At 46.5% G+C, this 23729-nt stretch overlaps 1 protein-coding gene across 1 annotated transcript in view; it reads left to right on the forward strand.

The window, feature by feature from the left end:
- Positions 1-23304, forward strand: part of LOC147432899 (7-deoxyloganetin glucosyltransferase-like) — a 39977-nt gene extending 16673 nt beyond the window's left edge. Inside the window, exon 2 of the mRNA XM_086492648.1 lies at positions 22248-23304. Coding sequence (XP_086348774.1) covers positions 22248-23140 — 893 coding nt within the window. The 3' untranslated portion in view covers positions 23141-23304. The remainder of the gene's footprint in view (positions 1-22247) is intronic.
- Positions 23305-23729: the final 425 nt, after the last annotated feature.

The raw sequence follows: 23729 nt of genomic DNA on the forward strand, positions 1-23729 counted from the left end.
TCTTGCCAAGGCTCTGAGTTTGAGGATTCAACCACTTCTAGAGAGCCTTATACATGGGACTCAGACAGGTTTTGTCAAGGAACGCAGTATCCTTGACAACATCTTTACTTTTTGGGAGGCTTCTGTCCTAGCACGGCTCCGTGTGAGGACCTAGTGATTCTTCTTCTCGACTTTGAGAAGGCATAGGACAGAGTTGACTGGGACTTTCTAGAGGGCACTCTACGCAGGATGGGCTTCTCAGATACTTGGATCAAAGGGGTGTCAGCTTTGTACAGACAGGCTCACAGTCAGGTACTTTTGGTAGGAGGTAGAGGTGATCGCTTCATGCTCACACGTTCGGTCAGATAGGGCTGTCCTCTTGCCCCCTTCCTCTTTCTGTTCTATGCGGAGGCGATGAGCAAGTTTTTGGTGTCGCAGCAGGCTGGTTTACGGGGCTTAGCACTTCCTATTCGGGGAGATGAGCTACCGGACACTGAGTTTGCCGACGACTCAGCCTTGTACTTAGATGGCCAGGAGGCCAACCTCCACAAGTGTGAGCAGGCTCTTGAGACCTTCTGTTGTGCATCGGGTGCACTGATCAACTGGAGGAAGACAGTGGCTTTTTCGGTTGGTAGTGCTCCTGTGCCAGATTGGATGCCAGGAGAGGGTTTTAGGTGGATTCCCCCAAGGACTGCAGTTCGGTACTTGGGCTGTCAGGTTGGTTTGGACTTGTCTCACGAGCAGCAGATTCCTCCCCTCCTCCTGTCTATCAGGAGGAAGTTGTTACATTGGAGCTCAGCACGACTCTCTTTGGCTGGCAGAGTAGTAGTGGCCAACCAGGTGTTGTTGGCGACTATGTGGTACATCACTTCTTGCTGGATATTCTCGAGTTCTTGTATCAGCAAGGTAGAGAGGCTAATCAGGAACTTCCTTGGGTCACGACATGACACTCAGATAGCCCCAGCCAAAGTGGCTTGGCAGGTTATCACTCTTCCTTGTTCACAGGGAGGGCTTGGGATCATTGACCCAGCACAGCAGAGCAGAGCCCTTCTTGGGAAGAGGACTTCTTCTAGGTGAGGAGCCCTGAAAGGAGTTCTTGCTACAGCGGCTTTGTGCTAGGGTGCCTTAGGCAGGAGGCCCTTGGCAACCTTCGACCAGATGGATCTTCACAGAGATGTGCAAAGTTGGTTTGAGCAGGAGGCTGGAGGACCGCTTCGCTGTGAGTTTGCTTCGATCTTGGGAGCTCTTGCGGCGAGGCCTGGAGCAAAGACAGCCTACTTGCACGGAGGAGCACCTATGGCAGCCCCTTGTCTAGAACCCCATGGTTAGCACTCAGAGAGGACACTTGGTTGGTAGTCCGGCCTCATGTTTCCTGGGGTCCCATGGTAGCGGGTCCAGCGCGCTTTTTAGGTGACTGGTTAGAGTTCATAGGCTTGTTAGAGGAGGTGCAGTGTTTCCAGCTACAGGGCATGAGAGGGGTGCAGAGCATGTGCCAGGACATCTCAGAGGCAGTTTCAGCTGACTGGCTCACGTCTCTCGAGCCAGTAGCACCTAGGTGGATGGGAGCCTTCACACGACTGGAGGTTCTCATCTCAGTCAGGGCTTGCTCAGAGACTGTTCCATCCCTTTTCTTTGAGCTTCAGGGTGGGGGACGCCTACAGCGAGTTGCAGGAGAGGCCCCGCAGGTGGTAGAGTGCTGTTTTCAAAGGATCCGAGTAGTGGGCATCTGTGGGAGGACTTGTGTCATCGATCCTGACCCAGCAGCTCTTGAGACTGGACACTGGAGGGCCGAGCAGGCTATGATCTTGGGAGTGCTGTCCACTGGTACGAGTACAGTGGGATCCTGGTGAGTGGCTCTAGAGGGACCCTTTCTCTTCTGCAGACCACCCAGGTGTCCCGTTCTTTCAATACGCTGTTCGACTAGGACGTCATATACTAGCAGCATGGAGAGAGGCCCGCCCCGCTGTAACACCTCATTGGCAGCAGGAGGGTCTCACAGTTGAGTTCTTGGCAGCCTTCTGGGAGAGGTTGTGGGACTCCAGACAGTCGAGGCGAGTCACCTTGTTTCAGTGGCTGGTCGCACACAGAGCTACAGGAGTTGGGATGTTAGGTGGAGCGGAATCAATGTTTGCGCTTTGCTCAAGATGAGTGCTCCGAACTGTGCTCAAGGTTCCTTTTGTTCTTATGGAAGGTAGAGCCTTCCGTTCTTAATGAGAGAATGCTATGATCACAAACAAAGTGAATGGACATTGTGCGTGCAAGTGTATGAGACTGAGAGATAGAGAGAGAAGAGAGATACGACACCAGAGACGTTGTAAAACCCTCCTCCAAAGGCCCCACTCTCGTCGGCGAGAGTGGTCTACTTATGATTGCACAAACTGGTACAAGCTGAATGCATGTGACTGATGCAAGTCTAGGCTATGTCGGTGATGACGACGGGGGCGTCGAGACCGACCTAAGGGCTGAAATCTGCTATCTTTGATCTGCTGTCCAAAAACGCTATGGGCTGAAATCTGCGGCTAGTCCAAAAACGCTGATTTGGGGGCTGTTTTCTGTGGGTCTTTGACGCTGAAAATCTGCAGGTTTAGGGCTGAAAACTGAGGTTTCTTGAGGCTGAAAACTGAGGTTCTTACCGGGCTGAATCTGCTACCTTTTAGGGCTGATCTTGCAAGTACTTCACTGATGAAAAACGCTGCATGCTGACTCTGCAAAGGGCTGAAATTGGGATAAAAAACGCTAGAGGCTGAAGTTCCCAAAAACGCTAGTGTGAGGTTTTCTGCTGGCAGGGATGTTGATGCAAAATCGCTATCTGTTGGGATCTTCTGGCGAGGACCTGTTGATGCCAAAAACGCCAGGCAATGGCTTGTCAAAAATGCTAGGGGAGGTTTTGTTTCCTCTTGCTTGGTGGGGGGAACCGCCAAGGTCTTGATGAGAAGTTGCCTGCTGAGCTTGGCTCCTATTGCCTCTTCTGCCAAATAGTGCTAGCTCTAGTATTCTTATATCACAAACTTAGCAAAATTGCCCTACCTACTTTCCAACAAAAGTTACTTAAAAATAATAAGTGAAAAATGTCAAAAATAGGTAAAATAGGCTAAATGCATTGGAAAATTCCCCTAACGGAATCTGATGGATTCTGATGGGAATACTGATGATCATGTTGTGTGCAACCAGAGGATATGCATCTACACTAAGTGACTGGGCATGCACGGTCTACGAATAGACTCACAAAAGTGCCAGATCACCTCTAAATCTAGACTGATTGGACTAACTGAACCCTGATCATGTTGTAGCTTGTCCACGGACACATAGGGTTGGATGTGTCACGGGACATCCCCTCCTTTTCAAAGTGAGGTACTGGTACCGAACTGTATGGCGTCGAGGGAGATCGCCAATAGCATCCGGAATCCTGGAAGGGACTCTTCGCCGGCCCACTCTGATGTGTGGGTCGTGTGGTACTTGAACTTCATAAAAAGGCCTGCAATGCTTGCTTCTTTGGGCCGTGCCGAAAGCGACACAAAGTCTTCTGTGGCTCCTTCAATGCTTCAACTTCGTCGAGAGTCATGCTTCTTTCTCCTTCAAGAATCTCCTTAGCTGAAAATTCCTGAAACCATGTCCAACACAAAACCATGAACATACCTATTCCATGTAAAGTGAGTGGAAAAATCTTGTCTTCCTCAAAGACTGTGCATGCAATGTAGATGAACATAGAGATGGAGTGACAAAACGATGTTAGGTGCAACGGAATGAATGAATGCGCGTTTGCTCAAGATGAGTGCTCCGAACTGTGCTCAAGGTTCCTTTAGTTCTTATGGAAGGGAGAGTCTTCCGTTCTTAATGAGAGAATGCTATGATCACAAACAAAGTAAATGGACACTGTGCGTGCAAGTGTATGAGACTGAGAGATAGAGAGAGCAGAGAGATACGACACCAGAGACGTAAATCCCTCCTCCGAAGGCCCCACTCTCGTCGGCGAGAGTGGTCTACTTATGATTGCACAAACTGGTACAAACTGAATGCATGATTGATGCAAGTCTAGGCTATGTCGGTGATGACGATGGGGACGACGAGACCGACCTAAGGGCTGAAATTTGCTATCCAAAAATGCTATGGGCTGAAATCTGCGGCTAGTCCAAAAATGCTGATTTGGGGGCTCTTTTCTGTAGGTCTTTGACGCTGAAAATCTGCAGGTTTAGGGCTGAAAACTGATGTTTCTTAAGGCTGAAAACTGAGGTTCTTATCGGGCTGAATCTGCTATCTTTTAGGGTTGATCTTGCAGGTACTTCACTTATGAAAAACGCTGCATGTTGACTCTGCAAAGGGCTGAAATTGGGACCAAAAACGCTAGAGGCTGAAGTTTCCAAAAACGCTAGGCTGAGGTTTTCTGCTGGCGGGGATTCTGATGCAAAATCGCTATCTACTGGGATCTTTTGGCGAGGACCTGTTGATGCCAAAAACACCAGGCAATGGCTTGTCAAAAACTCTAGGGGAGGTTCTGTTTCTTCTTGCTTGGTGGGGGAAACCGCCAAGGTCTTGATGAGAAGTTGCCTGTTGAGCTTGGCTCCTGTTGCCTCTTCTACCATTTAGTGCTAACTTTGGTTTGCTTATATATTTTCTTACCCAATTTGCCCTACCTACTTTTGTTGTAAAGTCACTTAAATTAATAAGTGAAAAATGTCAAAAATAGGTAAAATAGGCTAAATGCACTGGAAAAATCCCCTAACTGATTCTAATGGATTCTGATGGGAATGCTTATGATCATGCTGTGTGCAACCATAGGATATGCATCTATACTAAGTGATTGGGCATGCACGGTCTACGAATAGACTCACAAAAGTGCCAGATCACTTCTAATCTAGATTGACTGGACTGACTGAACCCTGATCATGTTGTAGCTTGTCCACGGACACATAGGGTTGGATGTGTCACGTGACATCCCCTCCTTTTCCAAGTGAGGTACTGGTACTGAACTGTATGGCGTCGAGGGAGATCGCCAATAGCATCCGGAATCCTGGAAGGGACTCTTCGCTGGCCCACTATGATGTGTGGGTCCTGCGGTACTTGAACTTCATAAAGGTCTGCCACGCTTGCTTCTTTGGGCCGCGCCGAAAGCGACGCACAGTCTCCTTCGATGCTTCAACTTCGTCTAGAGTCATGCTTCTTTCTCCTTCAAGAATCTCCACGGCTGAAAATTCCTAAAACCATTTGCAACACAAAACCATGAACATACCTATTCCATGTAAAGTGAGTGGAAAAAATCTCGTCTTCCTGAGAGACTGTGCATACAATGTAGATGAACATAGAGACGGAGTGACAAACCGTTCATCAAACACATGCAAACAATGAGATCGAATCTTTCTCTTATGATCTAGAGTAATCAACTGTGGCAATTCACAACGGAAATGCCCATGCTTGGTGCTCATACTTTCATGTGTTCTTTCTACCACTGTGTCGTGCCAAGGAAGAGACATGGAATGTGACTTCCTTGAATGCATACTTTTCAGCTTTTCATGAACAATCCGCATACATTCGTGCTCATTCATGAGTGAAACGTGCTCAATGTACAATATGTCATGCATAGGAAAAGGGATCACATAAAGACGCTGACTAAAATACAGGAAACGATCACGAATGAAACACTCGAACAATGCGTGCGTATCAATCATGCGAACACATAATACTTCCTGTGAGGGTTCTTGAGACCTAGGCTCGAGAGCCAAGATCGGTTCTTCCTAAATGATTGAATCGTCCAGTGGGGGTTCTTTGGACCTCGACTCGAAAGCCAAGATTGGTTCTTCGTGATTGATGGAATCTACAACGAGGTTAGCTTCGCTAGAAAAAGCATCCACTAACACATCATCCTTGTGAACAATCACATCATCTTCATGCAACTCATCATGCTTGTGAGAAATCACATCTTGATCATGCAAATCATCATGCTTGTCATTGTCATCCAAATAATCATGCTGACCATTGTCAATCTAATCATCATCATGCAAATCATTGTCATTCAAATCATCACGCTGCTCACAATCATGCAAATCCTATGTGTCATGCTTTGGAGAAGAAGAGACTGAGAGAGTCTCCGTCTCTTGAATCTCTTGCATCTATGCTGGCACTTGAGAAAAGAGTCGCAAGAACTCTTGCATGTGTCGCTCGCGTTGTTCTTGTCTTGCCTTTCTTTCTGCTTCTCTTTCTACGTGCCTACGATCCATTTCTACTTTATTTCAACGTTTCTGCTATTCTTTTTGCATTTCTTGCTTCACGTTCTAAATTCTGTTCCAGAAACATGAGCTCCAACTCCTCCATAGGAGTTAGTGCAGTCCTTGGCGTAGATGGGGAAGGGGGAGGGTCGGAAATACCTCCTGGTGGGGAAAATTCTTCTTCGCCTCTCTCATGCTCATCACCTCCAAGCGGAGTATCCATTCCGCTTCGAGTGATGACCATCCACTGAAGTCTTGGGTTCTTGTGGGTTCTTGGGTTCTTAAGTTCACGAGGAACTTGGGTTCTTGCGGGTCTTGAGTTCTTGAGGTTCTTGCATGTCTTGAGGTTCGTGAGGTTTTCTTTCGCTTGCAAACCGCGTTTGAGAAGGATCTTCTCTTCACCCGAGTTCTACTCCTTTCTGCGGGCGCACCCCTTGGCGGCCTTGCGCTCACACAAAGGTTGCTTTTTCCCACCTCACGTCGATTGGCCGACCGCTAAGTGCACGGTCCGCTCTCAATGAGTGAAAAGAGGCACAAGGGGAGGCTGGACAAGCCCTTCTTTCCTAGGATTCCTGTCACTCTTCAAAAACACGATTAGGAATCGACACGCCCAAGCAAACTTGGGTTCGTGCGACCGCAACAACCAGAAAAAATTCTGTGGTTCTCGTGGTTCTTTCCTTGAGTGATACAGAACACTGCCAAAGCTCTGATACCAATGTTAGGTGCAGTGGAATGAATGTTTGCGCCTTGCTCGAGATGAGTGCTCCGAGCTGTGCTCAAGGTTCCTTTTGTTCTTATGGAAGGTAGAGACTTCCGTTCTTAATGAGAGAATGCTATGATCACAAACAAAGTGAATGGACACTGTGCGTGCAAGTGTATGAGACCGAGAGATAGAGAGAGAAGAGAGATACGACACTAGAGACGTTGTAAAACCCTCCTCCAAAGGCCCCACTCTCGTCGGTGAGAGTGGTCTACTTATGATTGCACAAACTGGTACAAGCTGAATGCATGTGACTGATGCAAGTCTAGGCTATGTCGGTGATGACGACGGGGGCGTCGAGACTGACCTAAGGGCTGAAATCTGCTATCTTTGATCTGCTGTCCAAAAACGCTATGGACTGAAATCTGCGGCTAGTCCAAAAACGCTGATTTGGGGGCTGTTTTTTGTGGGTCTTTGACGCTGAAAACCTGCAGGTTTAGGGCTGAAAACTGAGGTTTCTTAAGGCTGAAAACTGAGGTTCTTACCGGGCTGAATCTGCTACCTTTTAGGGTTGATCTTGCAGGTACTTCACTGATGAAAAACGCTGCATGCTGACTCTGCAAAGGGCTGAAATTGGGACCAAAAACGCTAGAGGCTGAAGTTCCCAAAAACACTAGGCTGAGGTTTTCTGCTGGCGGGAATACTGATGCAAAATCGCTATCTGCTGGGATCTTCTGGCGAGGACCTGCTGATGCCAAAAACGCCAGGCAATGGCTTGTCAAAAATGCTAGGGGAGGTTCTGTTTCTTCTTGCTTGGTGGGGGAAACCGCCAAGGTCGTGATGAGAAGTTGCCTACTGAGCTTGGCTCCTATTGCCTCTTCTGCCAAATAGTGCTAGCTCTAGTATTCTTATATACAAACTTAGCAAAATTGCCCTACCTACTTTCCAACAAAAGTCACTTAAAAATAATAAGTGAAAAATGTCAAAAATAGGTAAAATAGGCTAAATGCATTGGAAAATTCCCCTAATGGAATCTGATGGGAATACTGATGATCATGCTGTGTGCAACCAGAGGATATGCATTTACACTAAGTGACTGGGCATGCACTGTCTACGAATAGACTTACAAAAGGGTTAGATCACTTCTAAATCTAAACTGACTGGACTGACTGAACCCTGATCATGCTGTAGCGTGTCCACGGACACATAGGGTTGGATGTGTCACGTGACATGGGAGCTCGCTAGTGCATAGTGGTCTCTCGGCTGGATGTGCAGCTTGTGACCATCTTGTGGAGAGTCAGCGTCACTGTCTTTGGGACTATCCCTCGGCCAGCAGGTGTGGCTACAAGTTCTTCGGCTGATGCCTGCTCTCTCTACGGCTCAACAGTACACTTGGGGAGCAGCGGCTTGGTCCACCCTCACGGGCCGAGCACTTCAGTTTGAGCTATCTTCCATCAGCAGGATGACAGTGATGCAGGAGGGGCGACCTACACTCCAGCTTGCTACAAAGCTTACTCCACAGGAGTGGTGCAGTGAGAGAGAAGAGTGTTGGGAGCTCATCAGCGGCCTGACACTCTGGTTCATCTGGCGGGCCCGTTGATTCCGCATCTTTGAGGCTTGCCCTATGCCACCAGCAGAGACTGTTCGGGATTTTTGGCTAGAGCTGATCCACACTCTTAGAGGACAGCTCGAGGGACTACAGGGCAGCTCCGACCGCATGTGGGAGCGGAGAGGCTTTCCTTCGACTCTGGTGTCCTGGGCCTTTCTACACCATGGTCCAGGGTGTACTCCGATGGCACTACTGACCACCTGTGTGGCTTTTCCCTCCTCCCATTTCTTGATTTAGCCCCATTGTACATATGCTGGTTTTTTCATTGGGAGAGTCTCCCACCATGGTTGTTGTAGCCCTCTCTTGAAGAGGTGGTTGTAGCCGTATGGGCAGTTTCAGTAACTAATAGAAGGATCTTTTTCTCGGAAAAAAAAAGACTACAAACCTATTGCTACTATAAGGAGACCGGCACTATGTGCCAACTGAAAGAACAGATTAAGACAGATGTTTGGCACTTCAAACAATTGAATAGGAAGAAAGAGAGAATCCACACGAGACATGGAGTGGTGGAGTACCACTGCAATGGCCCCCAGACGATGGTGCCCCTTTCGGTATTTCTTTATATTGCTTCAACAAGGTACAACTCTGTGGCTCTGCTCTGCATCTCCCACGGGTAGACTGTTAGACAGAGCCCACAACACGTATTTAAAGGCCCATTGGCTTGTACAAAAGCAGCTACATGAAAAGCAACAAGTCTGAAAGCAAGCGACTGTCCCGTACGTTGTTGCCATGTCATTAACTGCCAGCACAAAATGTGGAAATTTCGGAAATCTTGCCACGTCATTAGTTTTTACACAAGGTTGAGTGTCTTGCTTTATTTTAGGGTTTTAGGACTTTCGGCCACTTCTCTATATGTTGTCGAGGGTTAGGATTTTTAATCCTAACCCTTTTATTATTTGGGCCACTTGTCGAAGATCTGTAAGTTGGTAAACCTTCTTCTGCTCCTTATTAGGGTTTAGGCCCCTTAGCCGGTTGGCTAGGATCAGGCTTAGGGAGTCTTAACCCCCTTGGTCTTCATTGATTGACACGTCAACAGTTTGTGACAACTACTCCAATGGAAACATAATTGAAATTATCTTCATAATGTTGGAGATCTTGTTGATGTCACTCTTGATCACACTCCTATTGGATGCCTTATTTATGCATGCAATGCGAAGACGGATATTCAATTTGCAATCTCACAGGTAAGTAAATTCATGCATAGCCTAGGGTCTAAGCATTGGCAGGTTGTTGAAGCTTGAAGGATCTTTTGCTGATTGAGTGGTACTTTACATCTTGGGTTGTTTTATCCCAAGGGGGGATCATTGCCGCTAGATTTGCGTGCTTTTTCGGACACAGAATGGTTGGTTGTTGACACATGAGTGTCCACAAGTGGTTTTTGTTTCATGCTCGGTAGTTCATGCATATCATGGTTGAGCAAGAAGCAACTTGCTGTGGCCACTTCCGGTTGTGAAACTGAGTACAGGTAGTCTTCACAGCTACGATTGAGTGTGTATGGCTCAGACGCCTTATGGCTGATTTGGATGTTGGCCAACATCATCTGCACGGACTGTCAGAGCACACTGGCAGTTGCGAGAAGCGAGTTTTGCATTATCACTATGTCAGAGATAGACTCTCAGCAAGAGAGATCAACTTGGCTTATGTGCCGACACAGGACAACCTTGAAGATCTATTCACAAAGGCATTGCCTCGTGAGAAGTTTGAAGCTTTTTGCAAAGCTTTGGGCTTGTGATGGGTTTTAGGGTTAGGGTTTTTGCATCTAGACCGGAAGCACAAGTGATCACACATATTGTCGTCACAAAATTCCTCTCTAGAAAGGTCCTCACGAAACTCTGAATCATAGCATCAATCTGCCGAGTTGCTTTGAATTCTCTCTAGATTCTCTCCTCTCTCTAAACCTGAAATTTACTTTTTTGTCTCTTTATAACATTCTTTTCTCTCTAACAACAGGGGACTGTCAGAATTTTCTCTCTAGAATCTGCTGTTTTCTCTCTCTAAAAGAGAGGATTCACTATAAGTTGCTTTTCTCTCTGCAATAAGAGAGAAAGCAGCTTTGGTTTCTTCCTCTCACCCTCTCCCTAGCGATGGGTAAAAGCCTCCTCTGAGCCTTTAAAAGCTGGATCACAAATTGGGTGAAGGGGGGCTGTTTTTTAACGTACAAATCATGGATAGATTGCTTTTGGCGCCACTTTATTATTTTGCATATGATAAGTTGCTTTTGGTTTAGAGTCTATAAAAGAGTAGGCACTTGGACACCCACAGAATTCTGAGAGCACCCTGGTACACCCACCTGATGCATGAAGTTTGTGACTTTGAAGAAGGCCTGCAGATTCGTGCCTTCTCTTGTTCACAAACTCAATCCCAACTGGGGGTGCTGAATCCTGATAGTGGGGGTTTAGGACCCCCAACTCGTATCTTGCTCCGAAATCTTCTACAACTCCATTTACTATCTTGTTTGGCTCAATTATCAATTGTTTTAAAGTAGTAATTTTTAAAGTGTATCAAGTCTTGTAGATTGTGGTAGTTCCGTCCCACCACTTGCCGGAGGTATCAGAGCTCAGCTGCCTCCTTGCTATGTGCAAATCAAAGCACGGTTCTTCTCATTGGCTTTGGAGTGTGAAGAACAAGGCAGATCACAACACATTCCACACCCAGACTCATGCTGAAACTATATGTGATTCGACAACTATTGCACTTGGCCACTGAGGGGCAGTGACACAACCCGACGGATGAAAGAATTGATTTAGAAGCTCTAAGAGGCTATCTGAATTCCCGTTATCTTCCTTTCTCCCATACTTTTCCTCAACAAAATCCTCATGTACCTTCAACTGATGTTTCTCAGTTTCTAGGAGGCATTTGCAAACATATTGCTTCAAGAGAGCAACCACCTCTATCTTAAGAGGTTCTACCGTTGCTCCCCCAAGTTCCTGCACCACCTCCACCTCCTCCACCCGGAGAATATTCATATTACTATTATCAGGCCCCACCGTATGCTACGCTCGCACCAAAAGATTTCAAAGATGGGGGTGTGATGGTCAAAACTTTTTCTGGAATCAAGCCTTGAAGTTTCTACAGAAATTCAATGTCATCTTCCTTCACCGAAGAATAATAAATGATTTAGAGTTACGTCTTTCCTCATAGATAAAGTGCTATGTAGTGTTGGGCCGTGTTTTTTACAGACCCTATGGACCGAAGAGTTGGCAAGAATTCAAGAGTGCTTTTTATTAGAATTCTTCCTTGATCAGACTATAGAAGTGGACTTTGGGACCACATGGTCAAATTTATCTTTTGGAAATCCAACTGCACCTCCTTGAGAGGTGCAATTAGTGGAGGGAGGAGGGGGTAACTTGAAAACAGTAACTCCTCATGTGGAGTCCTTATTGGACTTCGTAATTTGGTAGAGTCTGCCTTTTCAGTGATATATCAAGGTAAAGGTCCCTCTATTCTTGAGAGAGAGAGAGAGAGAGAGAGAGAGAGAGAGAGAGAGAGAGAGAGAGAGAGAGAGAGAGAGAGAGAGAGAGAGAGAGAGAGAGAGAAATGAAATGTTATATTAACGTCTTCAAAAAGGCCAGAGTGACCTATGAGACCAAACTGATACAAAAGTGGTGAATCTGTTACAATGTCTGAAAAGTGTGAAAGTGTGAAAATAAATGCGAAAAACTAAATACAAAGTATTAGATAGACTTCTTAGGAGCATTCTGGGTGTTTGGCTAGAATGCTTCTAATCCTTTGTTGTAGTCTCCTCCGGTGAAGTGTGCTTCTGCATCTCGGTCGTGGTCGTCTCGATTTCCTAAGCTCAATCGCCCTGTCAATGAGGGTGCCTTTGGTATGAATGTGGGTACTCCTTTGTGCTCGCTGCTGGCCTCTTGCTTCTCCTTCCATACCTGCTTCTCTCGATCAGAAGAAATCTGTGATCTGCCTCTGAGGCTGTAGTGCTCTTTGTCTTCTCAGTAGATTATCCCTGTGCCGATGTAGTTCCAGTAGGTACAGGCCTAAGCACCTTTGATCTTGGTATTGCATGACTCTATCTAGAGGTCCAAAGCCTTCTTTGAATAGGCAATGGAAACGCCCACGTATCTCATAGTATACGGTGCAATGGCATATGTAGTGTAATTCTGTCTCCGGCTCCATTCCGTATAACTTGCAAATTCTGCTCTCAGGTGGGATTCCCCTAAATCTGCCAAATTCAATTTCCAGCTGGTGTGAGGATGTACGAATCTGACCAATAACACATCTCAAACCATGAGACAGGTGGGTATCCATGTAGCTCGGGCGAATCACAAAACCATCTTCAGATAGCTGTAGGAAGTTTTCTTTATAGTCGGCCATCTTCGTGCCCAATTCTTGTGTAGGGTCTACCCATGTCCTCTTAGTGTCTAACTGTATAAGATCCTGGCGGATGATTTTATTAATCTCCGTTCGTGTGATTGCCAGTGATGGAGCCTCAAGAGAGTATTGGAAGGGGGGTAATCTTTCCATACTGAACCCGTGTCTCTGAAACCACGAGGACAGTTGCGCATACCAGCATGATGTATCTCCTTTCATTGCTAATTGTCGAGAGGATTCGAGGGCCAATCTAGTATATCGGCAGTTATTTGTATCCCATAAACCATGTATAAAGGACACCGATCTGGTAAGAGCTTCAATTTCTATCGGAGGGGCAACTAGTTCCGCTCGGGTAATCGTGTGTGGTACGGAGGCCTTGGCTCTAATCATTCGGGAAATCATAGATACCAAAGGTCTCTCCATTGACTTCCAATTATCCTGATCCACAGATGGTCCCCAAATCTGGACCCCATAAAGCATAGCCGAAGCCACCACAATATCAAAGAGCCAGAGTTTTGTTCGTGGTTCCTGAACTGCACTTGTGAACACATCCTTTCCAACCCTCCCAAGGCCGCAGAGGCTCTGGACAATCTAGCATCCGCTGCTTTCTTAAGAGTAAACTTCGGTCTTGTAAATACCACACCAAGGTATGTGTATGCATCTGTGTACTCTACTGTATCCTGGCCATATGCAAATGTAGGTGCCGATCTCCTAACCCACTGCGGTGTGGTGTTAAACACCATAACTTTGGTTTTACCCAAATTTACCGGTCTGCTGTCCTCCGCGAATTTATGTAATGCATCTAACTGCCTCTGCATTCCATCTGGTGATTCTGCTATCAATACATATCATCTGCATACAACAGCTGTCCTCCGCGAATTTATGTAATGCATCTAACTGCCTCTGCATTCCATCTGGTGATTCTGCTATCAATACATATCATCTGCATACAACAACAAAGGGATCCATGACCCTGCAAGTTGAGCACCTTTGTCACCCTCTCTATCAATGTAATCTGATACCTCATCTATATACATACCAAATAAAGTAGGGGACAATGGGCATCTTTACTCCAACGGTGGAATGAACAATGTCGGAATCCCCTTTTGGAGTATGTACATAACCAGTTACTGACCCGTATAAGGCCATGATCCCCCAGATAATCTCTTTGGGGACCCCTAACTCTTGCATTCTGCGCATCAATCTGGCCCTTGGTACTGTATCAAAAGCTTTCCGAAAATCCACAAAGCAACAATACATCCTTCTCCCGCTTGCTCTTCCTTCCTCAATAATGGCTCTGAGCGTAAGAATATGATATAAAGTGGAATAACCCCTCCTGAATCCAGCTTGTCCTGTTGCCCTTATGCCCTCATTCTCTGCCCATCTACTCAATTTTGGTTCCAGAATGGATGCGTACAGTCGAGTCAATGTGTGACCCACCATAATGGTACGGTAGTTCCCGGGTATCATAGGATCCCCTGACTTGAAAATAGGTACGATAGTAGATAATTTCCAAGATTCAGGTAATCCTTCACACATGACCCGATTAAACATACGAGCAAGGACTTCTGAAAGTAGATCCCTTGCATGGATCATATGTTTTGCTACTAAACCCTCATGATCATATGCTCTTCTTGTCTTCATCTTATCAATGGCTTTTTCCACCATTTCCGTAGTAAAGAAAGTACTAGTAGTAGGGCATGGCTCTAGCGGATCTGGTAATGGAGGCTGTCCAGATACCGTATATAATGATGTTACATATTGACCCCAAAATCTCAGGAGAGGTAATTGTCGGAGGCGATGAGTGCTCGTGAAATAAACGCCAGGCCTCATGTGAGTCCTGACTCAAGAAGAGCTGATATAAATCCTTCTCCAGTTTCGCTAAAAATGCCCTTTTCTTGCGACGTACTATACGCCGAAGAGCAATCCGAGACTGCTTATATGTGATGATCCCAAGTGTAAGCTCTTTCTGGACCTGGGTTCTCGTCTCTCTGCGTTCCTCGTTGTACCAACTGTTTTGAGGCATGTTCCCAGATCCTCTCTTCTGATCAGGCTGAGTATGTGGGTATGCCTCTTGTGCTGCTCCATGTAGTATCTCTGTTAGCTGAGAAGTAATCTCCTCTACAGTATATACTGGCTCGGCTGCCCACATCCTATTATAGATCTTTTCCACATAGACTGAATCAGTCTCTGGCGTGAAAGTATATCTTGTGTGTGTCTTCTTCCTTTGTACTTGAGAGGCATTGTATTGGAAGGAGATTGATAAGGTCAAGAGAGCATGATCCACTGCAATCCCAACCGGTCTGGGTCCCACCTTAAAGTCCTCGATACTAGAAATAAAGCTTGGTGAAGTCATGACATAATCCACTGTACTGGCCCCATGCCTTTGCGGGAAGCATGTGAATCCCCCAGATAAAGGGAAATTCTCTAGACCATTAAGTATGGCCAAACCATGTGTAGTTGCCATTTCCATGAGATGTCTCCCATATTCAGTGTGTTCTTTATCCTGTGAGTTTCTAGTAAGCCCCTCTTGTGATAAATCCACTTCTCTGAGCATTTCCTCAGAAGTATCATAGAATACTGCTTGAGAGTTGGCCGTTCTGGCATTAAAGTCTCCTAAGAGAACGATGTCTCCATCTCTAGAGAACTCCCATATGTCATTATTCAATATGGAGAAAGGGGACTGTCCTTTAGGTGAGGAGTAGACTGATGTACTTGGAGGGAAGTAGCATATAGCGATATATAGAAATCTACCTGTCTCGGCTCTCATTCTCACTCACATATACCTTGCTTGTTCATTTTTCCTGATAATCTGTAATAGTGGTTTCAGCTCCTCTTTAAATAAGACTGCTACTCCTCCTGAACCCCGGCTACCTCGCAGAGATCTCTTGTTTGGTCGACCAGCTGTTTCCCATAAATACCCCTTCACATTGGAATAAGCTGTCCCGGTATCTGGTGTGTCTCTGAGTAGAAAACTATGTCTCTGTCCCTAAAACTGTCTTCAAAGGCACCTACATCTAGCCTATATTATCCATTACAATTCCACGCCGCTATCCGGAGCATCGCCCCATAGGTCTCGCACCGTCATGATGAGCGCTTTTCCAGAACCACTACTTTCCCTCCTCTATAAAAGGCGATTTTTCCCTTTTCTCTTGCTGCCCTGATCTCTGGCATCAACTCTTGCATGTGTGCCACTTGTGCCAATGTAAGGTCATCTCCCAGGAAAATACCGGTTTTCTTAAGAGTTGGCCTCTTCTTTAGAAATTCTTTCCTTATTTCTATATTCGGGAAGCGGAGAATAAGTGCCCTATCCTTTACGTTTCCCTTTTCATCGATTCCTTTCTTGCCTACTCTCCATGCACTTGTGTGAGTAGGCTCTGTGATGCCCATGCGTTGTAGCAGTTCCCTCACTTCTTCATCTACATTCTCTTTGTCTTTGACTCCTGTGACCTGCACATGCAGAGCCCGATTCTTCCTTTTCTGCTCTTCCTCAATGGTCATATTAATAATGGTGGAGGTAGGTGTGGTCTCAGGCATCTGGGCCTTTCCTTTCTTCGCATCCTCAATCCATTTCTCTGCTTCATCAACCTTTTCTTGTGTCTTAACAAGACGTTCCGCCCATGAAGATGCCGATTTCGATTTCTGTTCATCTCCTTCCCGTAGAGCTTTCATCTGATCCTTCATGTCCTCGAGCTCCTTCAGCACCGAAGGTTGGTCGTCTCCCTTCTCCTTAGTTGCAGATTTGCAAGCCGCAAGTTCTCCTTTTAGCTCCTCGATTATTGCATCTTTTTCCCCCATGTGCTTTTCCATATTTGTTCTCCATGCTTCAAAACTTGCTACTGCCTCATCGAGTTTCTTTTGCATAACGCATTCTGTTACATTTACTTCGGCCTTGATTAGGTTTCGTAATTCCGTTTTCACGATCTGAATTTCCTCATTCTGTATCCCCCGGATCTCTCTCCTTAGTTCTCTCATCATGTCTCCATATATGGAGTTCTTGTAGCTCTCAGCGTTCGCGTGCATTTCGTTCGTTCGTTCGTTCGTTCGTTCGAGAGAGATGAAATGAATGAAATGATATATTAACGTCTTCAAAAGGCCAAAATGACCTATGTGACCATCAGATACAAAGTGGTGAATCTAATACAATGTCTGAAGTACCAAGTACAAAAAGTACTGAATGTAAAAATGAAAACTGAAAATGCAGTGTGAAATGTGAAATGTGAAATGTGAAAATGTAGGATAGGCCCTCAATGACACTCTGGATGTCGTACTAGAATGCCTCTGATCCTCTGCTGGAGGCTCCGTCGATGGAGTGTGCTCCCGTGTTTCGGTCGTGGTCGTCTCGATCTCCCGAGCTCAATCGTCTTGTCAATGAGGGTGCCTCTGGTATGAATGTGGGTACAACCCTGTGCTGGTGGTTGGTCTCCTGGCTCCCTCGATCCAAAGAAGTCTGTGATCTGTCTCTGTGACTGTCGTACTCCATGTCTCCCCAGTAGACTATCTCTATGTCGGTGTAGCTCAAGTAGATATAAGCCAAGGCATCTCTGATCCTGATACCTCATGACTCTATCTAGGGGTCCAAAACCCTCCCTGAATAAGCAATGGAAGCGCCCTCGTATCTCATAATACACAGTGCAGTGACATATGTAGTGTAGCTCTGTCTCTGGCTCTCTATCGCATAGTTGGCATATCCTAGGCTCCGGTGGTATCCCTCTGAATCTACCTGTCTCAATCCCCAGCTTGTGTGAGGATGTGTGAATCTGACCAATAGCACATCGCAGACCATGAGACAAATGAGTGTCCATGTAGCTCGGACGAATCACAACCCATCTCTCGAAAGTTGGAGAAGATGCTCTTTGTAGAAAGCCATCTTCGTGCCCAACTCCTGCATCGGCTCTACCCATGTCCTCGTGGTGTCCAATTGTATAAGATCCTGACGAATGAGTCTAGTGATCTCCGTCCGTGTGACTGGCAGGGAGGGTGCATCCAGGGAATATTGAAAAGGAGGCAATCTATCCATGCTGAAACCATGAGGTCATCTGCGCATACCAACATGATGCGTCTCCCTGCATCGCTAGCTGTCTAGAGGACTCAAGAGCCAATCTAGTATATCTGTCTCTATGTGTATCCCATAGACTGTGCATAAAGGACATTGATGTGGTAAGAGCCTCAATCTCTGTAGGAGGGGCGGCTACCTCCGCTCGAATAATCGCATGTGGTACGGAGGCCTTGGCTCTCATCATCCGGGATATCATAAATACCAAGGGTCTCTCCATGCTCCTCCAACTGTCACGATTCACAGATGGTCCCCAAACCTGGACCCCATAAAGCGCTGAAGCAACCAAAGTATCAAAGAGCCATAGCTTTGTTCGTGGTTCTTGAAACTGAACCTGCAAACACATCCTCTCTAGCCCTCCCAATGCCGCATAGGCTCTGGACAGTCTAGTCTTTGCTGCTCTCCTCAGAGTAAACCTCGGTCTCGTGAATACCACCCCCAGATATGTATATTCATCTGTGTACTCCACAGTGTCCTGACCATATACAAGTGTAGGTGCTGATCTCTTGACCCACTGCGGTGTGGTGTTAAACACCATAACCTTGGTTTTACCAAGGTTCACAGACAATCCACTATCCTCTGCAAAGCTGTGCAATGCATCCAACTGTCTTTGCATGCCCTTTGGTGACTCTGATATCAACACAATATCATCAACATATAATAATAAAGGGATCCATGTCCCTGTTAGCTGAGCGCCTCTTGTCACCCTCTCTATCAATGTAGTTAGAGACCTCATCTACATACATACCAAAAAGTGTAGGGGACAAAGGACACCCCTGTTTCACTCCAATAGTGGAATGAACAATGTCAGACATCCCCTCAAGAGTGTGTACCTGACCAGTCACTGAGCCGTATAAAGCCATGGTCCCCCATATGATCTCTGTGGGTACTCCCAACTTCAATAGCCTGCGCATCAATCTGGCCCTCGGCACTGTGTCAAATGCTTTGCGGAAGTGCACAAAGCAACAGTACATCCGTCTCCCATGTGCCCGACCCTCCTCAATAATGGCTCTGAGTGTAAGAATATGGTCCAAAGTGGAGAAACCCCTCCTGAATCTAGCCTGTCCTGCTGCTCGTATGCCCTCATTTTCTACCCATTTACTCAGTTGCTGTTCAAGAATGGATGCATACAACCGTGCCAATGTGTGCCCTATCATAATAGTACGGTAGTTCCTTGGCACCGTGGGGTCCCCTGCCTTGAAGAGAGGTACAATAGTAGATAATCTCCAAGACTTGGGTAGTCCCTCACACATGACACGATTAAACAACCGCGCAAGAACCTCTGACAGTAAATCTCTAGCATGTATCAAGTGCTCTGCCACCAAACCATCATGATCATATGCTCTCCTAGTCCTCATCCTGTCAATGGCGTTCTTCACCATCTCAGTGGTAAAGAAGGTACTAGTGGCTGGACATGTCTCTAGAGGGTCTGGTAGTGGTGGTTGCCCAGGTACTGTATATAATGATGCTGCATACTGACCCCAAATCTCGGGAGAGGTAATCACTGGAGGAGGTGAGTGCTCATGGAAGAGACGCCAGGCCTCACTTGAATCTCGACTCAAAAAGAGCTGATACAAATCACGTTCCATCTGGGCTAAAAAGGCCCGCTTCTTCCGTCGCACTAAACGCCGGAGGGCAATCCGAGAGTGTCTATATGTAATGACTCCAAGTATAAGCTCGCTCTGAATCTGAACTCTTATCTCTCTGCACTCCTCATCATACCAACTATTCTGAGGCATGTTCCCAGAACGTCGTCTTTGATCTGGTTGAGTGTGTGGGTACGCCTCTGCTGCTGCCCCATGCAAGATCTCCGTCAATAGAGTGGTGATCTCCTCCACGGTATATACAGGCTCGGCTGCCCTCATCCGCCTGTAAATCTCCTCCACATAAACTGAGTCCGTCTCTGGTGTAAAAGTATAGTGTGTGTGTGCAATCCTCCGTGGTGTCTGAGAGGCACTATACTGGAAAGAGACTGAAAAAGTCAGGAGAGCATGGTCCACTGCTACTCCAACAGGTCTAGATCCCACACTGAGATCTTGAACACTAGAGATGAAGCTCGGTGAAGTCATGACATAGTCCACTGTACTGGCCCCATGTCTGTGTGGAAAGCATGTGAATCCCCCAAACGAAGGAAAAATCTCTAGACCATTAAGTATGGCCAAACCATGCGTAGTCGTCATCTCCATGAGATATCTCCCATACTCTGTGTGCTCTCTATCCTGTGAGTGTCTGTCAAGCCCCATCTCCGATATATCCATCTCTCTAAGCATCTCCTCTGAGGTATCATAAAATACCGTTTGGGAGTTGGCCGTCCTGGCATTAAAGTCTCCCAAGAGAATGATATCTCCATCTCTAGAGAACTCCCATATGTATCATCAAGTATAGAGAAAGGGGATTGCCGTCTAGGTGAGGTATAGACTGATGTGCTAGGGGGGAAGTAACATATAGCAATGTATAAGAATCTGCCCGTCTCAGCTCTCAGTCTTACCCACATGTATCTCGCTTGGTCATCTCTCCGGACAATCTGTAATAGTGGCTGCAACTCCTCCCTGAATAAGATTGCTACCCCTCCTGAACTTGGACTCCCATGCTGGGATCTAGTGTCTGGCCGACAAGCTGTCTCCCATGAATAACTAGTCGCACTTGGCATCAACTGTCCAGATTTCTGATGTGTCTCTGAGTAAAAGACAATGTCTCTATCTCTGAAGCTATCCTCAAAGGCACCCTCATCTAGCTTATATGATCCATTACAATTCCATGCCGCCATCTGGAGTGTGGTCCCATATGTCTCGCACTGTCATGTTGTGCGTCTTTCCAAAACCACTACTTTCCCTCCTCTATAAAAGGCAATTTTTCCCTTCTCCCTTGCTGCCTTGATCTCTGGCATCAACTCTTGCATATGTGCTATTTGTGCTAAAGTAAGGTCATCCCCCATAAATATCCCAGTTTTCTTAAGTGCTGGTCTCTTCTTCAGGAATTCCTTCCTTGTTTCCAAAGTCGGGAAAGGCAAAATAAGTGCTCTCTCTTTGACGTTTCCCTTCTCATCCACTCCCTTCTTTCCTACTCTCCAAGCACCTGTGTGCATAGGTTTCGGGATGCCCATGCGCTACAAGAGTTCCTTCACTTCTTCTTCTACATTTTCGGTGTCTTTGATACCAGTAATACGCACATGGAGGGCTCTATTCCTCCTCTTCTGTTCCTCCTCAATGGTCATATTGATGATGATAGAAGTCTGTGCGGCTTCTGGCATCCGGGCCTTCCCTTTCTTTGCACCTTCAATCCATTTTTTTGCTTCGTCAACCTTCTCTTGTGTTTTAAAAAGGCGCTCCGCCCATGAGGAAGTCTCTTTCGAGTTTTGTTCTTCCCCTTCGCGCAGAGTTTTCAACTGCTCCTTAATTTCTTCGAGCTCCTTTAACATCGAGGGCTGATTTCCCCCCTCCATTTTGGGCGTACTTTTGCAAGCTGCAAGTTCCCCTTTAAGCTCTTCAATCACTGCATCCTTTTCCTTCATGCACTTTTCCACATTGGTTTTCTAAGATTCAAAGCTTGCAATTGCCTCATCCAACTTTTTCTGCATAATACATTCCATTACATTCACTTCTGCCCGCATTAGAGCTGCATCTCCCCTTTCACAGATAGATACATCTCATCATGCTTTATCCAATTCTTTCCTCATATCTGCATACATAGAATTCTTATAACTCTCTGCGTGTGTGTACATCTCCTTCCTGAAGTCATCTCTCATAAAGCTGAGCTCGGATTTAATCATCAATTGAACCCTCTCCATCATTAAATCATCTTGGACTCTGACGGTTTTCCCTGCCTGTAGAGAGCATGGCGAGAGTATACTATCTCTGTTCCTCCACTTGAATGTCGCTTTCATTTTTTGTGGGGTGGTGAAGCCACTTGCATCACCATCCTCGGCTGGTTGGTCCATCCGAGAGAGAAGAACAGAGCGAGCACTGAGTCAAGGCCCTCACCAGCTGCCACTGGTGTTGATGTGACAAAGCAATGTAAGTTGCTGCAGAGACACAGTGGGCCTGCTAGCTGCTGTAACAGCCCTGGCTGCCCTCGCCCTGGCTGGCTTGCTGGCCTCAACCTCGCCAAAAAGTCTGTTCGCCCTCGCTTGCTAGCCCTCGCCCTGGCTGGCTGCCCTCGCCCTCGCCCTCGCCCTGGCTGGCTTGCTGGCCTCACCCTCGCCAAAAATCTGTTCGCCCTGGCTTGCTCGCCCTCGCCCTGGCTGGCTGCTCGCCCTTGCCCTGGAGAGAGAGAGAGAGAGAGAGAGAGAGAGAGAGAGAGAGAGAGAGAGAGAGAGAGAGAGAGACCCAGGGTGGGGGGCTTTATCAAATTGACCACGATGGTGTCTTTGTATTGCAGTTCCACACCGGGTAATAGAGGGCATTCCTGGACTTTCACCTTTGCAAGTATGCGACCTACCCAGATCCATTCACACCCTCCCTTCTTTTTCCATGAATCTGAGTGAAGATCTTCGTAATGCAGCAGGTGTAATTCTCAATACCGTCTTAGAGTTGGAAAAGGAGCCTCTTGAGTTTGTAAGCTGCAAAATTCCTTTCTATGCGATTGGGCCTATGCGACTAGTGCTAGGAGCAGAGTGTTTTGGGGGGTTACATGGTGCCAACCATAGGACTGAAGAGAGAGAGTGCCTTGATTGGTTAGGTACAAGGCCTCATGCCTCTGTACTGTTTGTTGCCTTTGGTAGCTGGGTGAACATGAATTGTAATCAGGTAAGGGAACTTGCAGAGGGACTGGAAGCTAGTGGACAGGCCTTTCTATGGGTGAATCGGTCAAATGACACCCTTTTACCAGAGGATTTCATGGAAAGAACAAAAGACAGAGGTTTGATGATCACCTGGGCTCCTCAAGTGGAGGTCTCGTCACATTCTGCGATAGGGGGTTTTATCACTCACTGTGGATGGAATTCTCTCACTGAAAACTTGTCGCAGAGGGCTGTTCCGATGATTTGCTGGCCACATCTGGCAGAGCAAAGGCTCAACAAGAGGCTGCTTGTGAACAAGTGGAATGTAGGCTTGGAACTGAGAGATGAAGATGGAGTTGTGAAGAAGACGGAATTGGAGAAGGTGATCATTGATGTTATGCAAGGGGAAATAGGAAAAGAGCCGTGGAAAAGAGCTCTAAGGTTGAAGGAACTAATCTTGTCAGCAGTGGAAGAAAGGGGTTCTTCTCAGCGATATTTGAAGGCTTTGGGAGAGGAAATCAGGCATCTTGGGTCTGGTGTTACTGCTGAATAAGCTTGTTTGCATATCCTGGTAATCTGAACTGTGTGAATGAGCTGTTTGGCATATTCATAGGCTGGCTTGCTGAAGCTTGCATACGAAATGCAACAGTCTGCAGCTCTTTAATGTGCTTTCTTTAAGGCTTGCAATGAGGGTTAATTTAGTATCTTGTTGCAGCACGAGGATGTAGATTAATTGCCAAAGATTTTCTAACAAGATTTAAAGGGTCACTATGATAATGCAGGTGTGTCCAAGTGAGACATTACCTTGTTGCTCAATTCATCATTTGCCATCTCCATGTCTGGAAAGTAGTGTTTCTCCAATCACCTTCGTCAAGAAATGCAAGTTGGTAGACCAACCAAACAGTCTCCAATGATCTAATACATGTATTCTAGCAATCACGAATAACTAGCTGCAGATGACGTTTGTGACCCACGGCCGCAATCAGGTGGTATAATGACCTAGTGCATGAGTTTTCACCCACAAAATGGCATTGACATTTGCACATGGGTATCAAGCTGAGGTTGTTGCAAGCCCCGACATAAGGCTGATTGGAGAGGCGCCAATCTATTGTTCTTATCTATGTATGGTTGGGTGGTGAATG

Source organism: Adiantum capillus-veneris, chromosome 20 (assembly GCF_014529385.1).
Source record: "Adiantum capillus-veneris isolate H3 chromosome 20, ASM1452938v2, whole genome shotgun sequence".
In the NCBI taxonomy this organism is placed as follows: domain Eukaryota; kingdom Viridiplantae; phylum Streptophyta; class Polypodiopsida; order Polypodiales; family Pteridaceae; genus Adiantum; species Adiantum capillus-veneris.